Source organism: Xenopus laevis, chromosome 3L (assembly GCF_017654675.1).
Source record: "Xenopus laevis strain J_2021 chromosome 3L, Xenopus_laevis_v10.1, whole genome shotgun sequence".
NCBI classification, from domain to species: domain Eukaryota; kingdom Metazoa; phylum Chordata; class Amphibia; order Anura; family Pipidae; genus Xenopus; species Xenopus laevis.
The window spans coordinates 75,317,485-75,324,896 of record NC_054375.1 but is presented as its reverse complement, the minus strand read 5'-3'; the positions used below and the strand labels follow the sequence as shown (position 1 = coordinate 75,324,896).

At 39.2% G+C, this 7,412-nt stretch overlaps 1 protein-coding gene across 1 annotated transcript; it reads right to left on the bottom strand.

Annotated features, from left to right (window-relative positions):
- Positions 1-1,092: 1,092 nt before the first annotated feature.
- Positions 1,093-6,374, bottom strand: lsm8.L (LSM8 homolog, U6 small nuclear RNA associated L homeolog). The gene is made up of 4 exons (XM_018252565.2): positions 6,220-6,374; positions 4,334-4,374; positions 3,022-3,149; positions 1,093-1,347 (listed from the first exon to the last, which is right to left on the bottom strand). The coding sequence occupies exons 1-4, from the start codon at positions 6,248-6,250 to the stop codon at positions 1,257-1,259; spliced, it is 291 nt and encodes a 96-aa protein (XP_018108054.1). The 5' UTR covers positions 6,251-6,374; the 3' UTR covers positions 1,093-1,256.
- Positions 6,375-7,412: the final 1,038 nt, after the last annotated feature.

Here is a 7,412-nt window from a genome sequence, read left to right as displayed (position 1 = left end):
TATAAAAGAAATTAAGCATCATTGTCTCCCTCCCTTTATTTGATTGCTTGGGTATGACCCATTCGTGTATTTTATGCTGACGGAGGATGGCCAGGAAAGGAGAAAATTAGTTCATACTTACCGAAATTTTCTTTTCCTGGCCATCCTCCCCGTCAGCATACCCACCCTTTTTTTGTTTCTTTGTTTGCTTTATAAAGAGACTGATTGAGTCAGAAGGGGGTTGGGCTTTATGGCTAAGGAAATTAACATGTTCTTCTGTCCAGGCTGGGAAGCAGCAGGAGATTAACCCATTCGTGTATTTTATGCTGACGGGGAGGATGGCCAGGAAAAGAAAATTTCGGTAAGTATGAACTAATTTTCTCCTATTCTGGCTGTCAGATCTGTAGAATTTTCACCTTATACGATTACAGAGGATTAATATACTTTGCATGGTGATTCACAAAACACAGGAACTCTCGCCAACAATATAGGTACTATAAAGTTGTATGTGTGTCATGCACTGCTAGATAAGGATACAGGGAGTTTTCCTCTCGTTCTGAAACTTCTGTAAGATTCTACACAACAGAGGATATGTAGATGGTGCTTGTAGTAAGATATTTTGTTGCATTAACATTAATCACAGGGGCCCAATTAGAAATGATCACTAATCACTATTTATTTTCTGCACTGGAATGGTTTAATCCAAGGCACAAAGTAATTGTCTGAATAGTTAATGCCCACACTTGCACTGAGGATTAACAATTGAGATGTGTTAATGCTCAGTTATTAAACACCCTCTACAATTTAGTAAAAGTCTGTTTCATAAATTGACTTTTTTTTTTACAATCCATTTAAATGTTTTATTGAAGATCTTAAACCTTACTCACTCATGTAGAGTCGCATACCAATTTCCCTGGTCTAAAATACAAAATCCAGAGTAAGTAAGCTGTTTAGGGTGTCCAGTTTCAAAACTATTCCTTCAAAAGCAATAGAAGCTACAGAGACAGGCTTAGCATTCAAGAGTAAGAAGCAGTGCACATGGGGAAAAAAGTGATCATGACTTTGATGTGTGTGTTGGCTCCGTTTCCTAAGCAATTTGGTGTAAGAAACAGATTTAAAATGTAGAAAGATTTTAATGTACATATGAAAGTAGGACACATTCAAAATAAAAACATTTAAACAGTACAACGTTCCTTGCTAATTCCTTAGTTTGTAAAAAATATTGTATTCAATAAACCATATACAGTCCAAGATTTACACAACTTCTTCAGAGTTTCTCAATTCACCACTGAGTTTAGTGGCTCTGCTCGAATATTTCCCAAATCCAGTGCAGAATCTGTCTCTTCATCAATTTCTCCAATGACTGCCCTGTGGGCGAGACATAAAAAGTCACGTTAGAGATAGGGGGCAATATTAAATTGCAGTATGGTACCTGGAGCTTAAAGGAATACAGTCATGGGAAAAACTATTTTTTTCAAAATGAATCAGTTAATAGTGCTGCTCCAGCAGAATTCTGCACTGAAATCCATTTCTCAAAAGAGCAAACAGATTTTTTTATATTCAATTTTGAAATCTAACATGGGGCTAGACATATTGTCTATTTCCCAGCTGCCCCAAGTCATGTGACATGTGCTCTGATAAACTTCAATCACTCTTTACTGCTGTACTGCAAGTTAGAGTGATATCACCCCCTCCCTTTTCCCCCCCAGCAGCCAAACAAAAGAACAATGGGAAAGTAACCAGATAGCAGCTCCCTAACACAAGATAACAGCTGCCTGGTAGATCTAAGAACAACACTCAATAGTAAAAACCCATGTCTCACTGAGACACATTCAGTTACATTGAGAAGGAAAAACAGCAGCCTGCCAGAAAGCATTTCTCTCCTAAAGTGCAGGCACAAGTCACATGACCAGGGGCAGCTGGGAAATTGACAAAATGTCTAGCCCCATGTCAGATTTCAAAATTGAATATAAAAAAAATCTGTTTGCTCTTTTGAGAAATGGGTTTCAACGGTGCAGAATTCTGCTGGAGCAGCACTATTAACTGATTCATTTTGAAAAAAAATATTTTCCCATGACAGTATCCCTTTAATATAACAGGCAAGAGAAAACAAAGGCTACCAGAATGTGGATGTTATTGATCTTTGAAGGGACATATTTATATAAAAGGGACAGAAAAGAGGACATAATTGTAGAGGATGCAAAATGTAAGAGGACATAAAAGAAAACTGGAAATTGTTAAGAAAAAAAACACTAACATTAAACTCAGAATAAAATTTACTTTATACATTCAATAAAAATAAAGCAAATGTGGCAAAAAGCTATGACAAAGTCTACATAGAAAAACAGGGAATGAACTTAAATGAATTGTTATGGCTTCTGTATGTAAAATCTCTACTACATGTAAGGGATCCATTTTTGGAAACTCGTTATGCAGAAAGCTCTGGATTACGGGATGGTTGTCTCCCATAGACTCCATTTTAATAATTCAAATTATTTGCTTTTTCTCTGTAATAAAGGTACCTTGTACTTGATCCCAGCTAAGATATAATGAATCCTTATTGGAGGCAAAACAATCTTATAAGGTTTAATTCAAGATTTTTTAGTTGACTTAAGGTATGGCGATGCAAATTACGGAAAGAGATCAGTTATCTGGAAAACCCCAGGTCCCAAGCATTCTGCATTACAGGTCCCATACCTTTATTAAAAAGATTTTTTAAGAGTGGTGACATTTACTTACATTAAAAAGGAGGATATAAATGGCTATAGTATTTTCCAGTAGAGCATGTGGAATAAAAATTGATAAAACAGCCAGGCCCACATTAATGGGATCTTAAAGTGCCTACATTGTGCCTTCTAATTGTTTCAGCAGCTATGTTCAAGCATTATGAGCTGAATAAAGAAGCAGTCTACGATTAGTTATTATAAGATGGAATTTTTTTAAAATCCCCTAAGCCAATTAACATGACCATTCATATATATTTTAATACAACAGAGTGACTCTGGTCCTGTTTGCAAACAAAACAATGGCAATAATACTCACACATTGTCTCCTCTTACAATGTAAAGACCCAGCACTACTTGCTCTACTCCTTGGGATGAGCTGAAAACTCGTTCGTGACTTTCATCCAAAATCAGGTTTATGGTTTGATCAAAACCTTTCAGTGTACCCTATAAAAAACAAATATTCCTTAAAATATAACAAAAACTTTTAGGAACTTGTAGCCAGATGCAATGTAAGTGCAATTTTCATTAATTATCTGTTCTCAGTGCCATTTCTTGCATGAGCCAATATAAGCAACTCCAACTGCATTTGGGGGTAACAACAGCCTCACAGATGTCACTGTCTGTTCTGCAGAATTTTCACTATATGTATATTATAAGTTTATATCTGATAATATATCTGATAATTCATATCTGATAATATATTGATTTCTCCCTAGCAGTGCCGAGTTACAATAATGATCTGCCAGCCACCAGAGGATTGCATTACGGATGTGGTGGGCATCTCTGGAGCTACTCTGCATTGGTTTCTTCCTCTTGTTTAGATTTAAAGTTGGAACAAGAGAGGGGAGGACTAAGCAAAGTGTTGGGGTTTTGTTTGTGCATTTTCAAGTATTTGCTGTTCCTTCTTGCCTCTGTGCAACAGAGAATGCCACTTGGAATGTTATAAGGTTATTATAAAAGTCACCTCTGTTAACTCCAAGTTATACTTTACTTGTACACTACAGAAATCAGCACAGATTTCCAGCACAGTACAGGGGATTCTGGGAATCCAAAAACAATATGGACGTATGGCGCTGAGAGGAAAGGCACCCTGGGCCAGTGCATCTTTTTTTAGCAGTGCTAGCTGGAGATCAGAAGTATACAACTGGGATCACTTGGCACTCCCTCCACTATTCTACCTTCCCTACTCCTTTAATTTTCGCAAAGTAATAAATATACCATATATTTAAAGGATTCTTATGAAGTTTAGCACTTCAAACAGGAGCAAAGCCAAACCACTTGTGTGTGTCAGGGCCAATAGGCAAAGCAGGTTAGCCCAGACATCTCTTTCCCCCCAAACAGGGATTCCCTAGCTAAATTGAATATATTGTTTCTCCAGCTCTAATAAAAACAACCTTGGGAATACTATTAAGATGCCTTCACCTGCCTCCTGTCTAGCAACAACTGTACACAAAGAATTTCACAGATCACAGCTCTCCTTACCCTACTGCAACAACCCTACCAATACACCTTATTTTAGCTACTTGTATTAATGGCCTTGTTCTTTCGTTCACAATCTATAGTTCATAACTACAGGTGGGAATGGGAACACAGAGCAGAATGTAAAAGCAAATATTCATAAAACTTACCACAATCATTCTACCATCTGCTGTAACTACAGCAACTGTTCCTGAAACATATGTTAAGGAAGCGTTTTAATCTGTACCACCTCATCATAAAACATATAGTTCTTTAGAATGATATAATCTACTGTAATGTGTATTATTCTCTTAACATATTCACATTTACTAGAAGGGTGGGCAAAGGCATAAAAAGGTTATAAGGTAGTGAATGAACCAGTCATTCATGGGTTATATCAATTAATTTAGATTTACCCATAGCAGGTTATTGGTAATTTACAGGGGAACAGACAATAAAAGTTATTCATTTAAAAGGTGCATGGACCTTAGATTACATGCGCAGCCTACAGCCCCAGATTTTTGTAAGAATTATCAATATCCTTTTATTTACCAGGTTGAATTTAAACACAGTTTGCGCTTATGTCAAAAAGGAATATTAGAAAATATTTCAGTTATTGGAAACCAATGAAAATCTGTAATAAGTGTATATTGGAAAGTTGCTTTGGATTCTTTTTATCACTAGGCAAAACTTTATGTTTTTGTTTACATGCCCTTTAATTCTGGGCAGGTAACGAGTTGTTCACATGAGGCTAAAGCTGGCCATACACAGAGAGACCCGTCATTTGGTGATGTTGCCAAACAAGTGGATCTCTCCCCAATATGCCCACATTGAGGTGGGCGATATCGGGCTGATCTGATTGTGGGCCCTACGGTCCAACGATTGGATCATAATACTGGCGGTTGGAACGCGGGACCGAATCTACGAACAGACTGGATGGGATTTTTAACTTTGCACAATAAACATCTGGCGACTTTCGGACAGATATCGATCGGGGAAGCCCATTGGAGGGCCCCGCTCACGGGCCAATAAGCTGCCGACTCGGTCTGCCAGCAGCATTTATGGGGCCGTGTATGGCTGCCGACAGACCCGTGTAAAAGTTGCCGACAGACTGAGACGGCAGTTTATCGGCCCATGCGTGGGGCCCTCCGACGGGCTTCCCCTATAGATATCAGGCAGGGTTAAAAACCCCATCGGATTGTGGCCGCATCTGTTTGTAGATGCGGTCCCGTGATCATACCGTCCGTATTGGCAGAATTATGATCCGTATGTTGAACCGTAGGGCCCACGATCGGATCAGCCTGATATTGCCCACCTCAATGTGGGCACATTGGGGAAGAAATCCACTCGTTTGGCAACATCGCTCTCCGTTTATGGCCAGAGTCGAAACAATGCAAAGGGTGACAATGCCAGATGAGGCGTCTTACAAGTAGGTTTGCCAGCTGGCCAGTAAAAATGATGGCTGATCTCAATGTTATTAATAGGGAAAAAAAAAATATATAGGAAAGCCGGTATTTTTTTTCCAGAAAAGGTGGCAACCCTACTTACAAGTGGCCCAATTCAGGGGGGGGGGGGAACAATCCACATCCGCACTCATGTCTGTGTAACTGACACAATGGCTCTGTATATAGCTGCCCTTCTGAGAGCCAAGAGTTCAGCTAACAGAACACAATATAAAGCGTGACTCGTTTATCAGCAATTACACCGAGGAACTAACCCCTGGCCTCCAATCTACTTTTGCTTTGACTGTAAAACGCTCAGTTGACTAAAAATAAACTAATCACCGATTGGTTTCTATGGGTTACAGCACAGTGCAGATTTCCCCAGTATTGATAAATAAGTCAGGGTTCTCACAACAGAACAGATGTGGACAAGTCGCCACTAAACAATACCCTCCCAGGCCGAGCAAAACTATACACCGGTAGCAGAGAGTTCAACGCTCGAGAGAGATCGCTAATGTGCAAGTGTCTCCTGTTTACAGTCGCGACCCATAGGTTTTCGTCTTGAGCGAATCAATGTAAGCCCTCCGCATGCAAACAACCCCAGCAAAGGATACGATTGATATAATTCTCCAGAGCTGATGCCATATTGGAATCGGAGCCGGTGGCAGCTACAATCACACGAGCAGTAAACGCGAAGGCTCTAGCGCGGAAATTCTACGTCATCGTTAGGCGACCGCTCAAAGTCCCGCCCCTTCAGTGGAAGCACAAAGTGCAAGTTTCTCCAGTGCGTGTTTTGTTTCCTTACCGATATCTCCTTTTCTGTATTAGATTAATATATTGTATCTGGAGCACGGCTTTTTTCCCCCCTGTCATAATGTTATTTAAACTATTTCAGTGAATGTGGGAAAACATAACATCTGTAATCAGGTTTATCTGTTGGAGATGGGAGCTTATTGGTGGGAATTCATCCTTGGGTTATCTCCTTAGTCACCTAAAAGAAATGGGTGGCAGTAATAATCTCTCACTAGTTAAAATGCCAATAACATGAAGATAAATCATACCTCCCAACATTTTGGAAGTAAAAAGAGGGACAAACATTTTTTTTCCACACATAGTGCAGCAATTTTTTTGACCACATCCCTTTCTGTGGCCACACACCCTAATTACCATGTTTGTTTTACAAAATTTGGCAGGTTATGAAAGTTTGAAAATATTTCTCCTTATCTAAACTGTGTTTTTGTGTCTCAAAATTGTTACAAAGTATCTTATTTGCACCTGTTAGCTGTTCTGGGCTCTCTGCTAAAAGCCAATTAAGTGAGAAACTTTGTTTCTTTTTCTGGCTGTTCAGTGCAGAGAAAAGAGGGACTTTCCAGTACAAATGAGGGACTGCAGGTTGAGCTGTCAAAAGAGGGACTGTCCCTCCGAAAAAGGGACAGTTGGGAGGTATGGATAAATGTTTTATAAACACTTAAAGGACGAGGAAACCAGGATTCGGATATTTAAAGTACTTCCCAATTAATTAAATTGTTAAATGTTTCCAGCACTTGTTTTTAACCATCTCTAAGTTGTCCTTTTATCTGTTTTTCACAGTTACCCATAACTTAGACTTGCAGCAATGCCAACCTGGATCTGAACTGATCCTGGGCTATGTTGTACATGCCTGTCAAAACCCTGGTCCCTCCCAGCGCTGTAAACTTTGCTCCATTTGGGATAAATTAATTTCATACAATATAGCTGGGCACTTTCATCGACCTTCCCGAAAAACACAAGAGATATAACATGTACAGTATATCATTTCCAATATCAG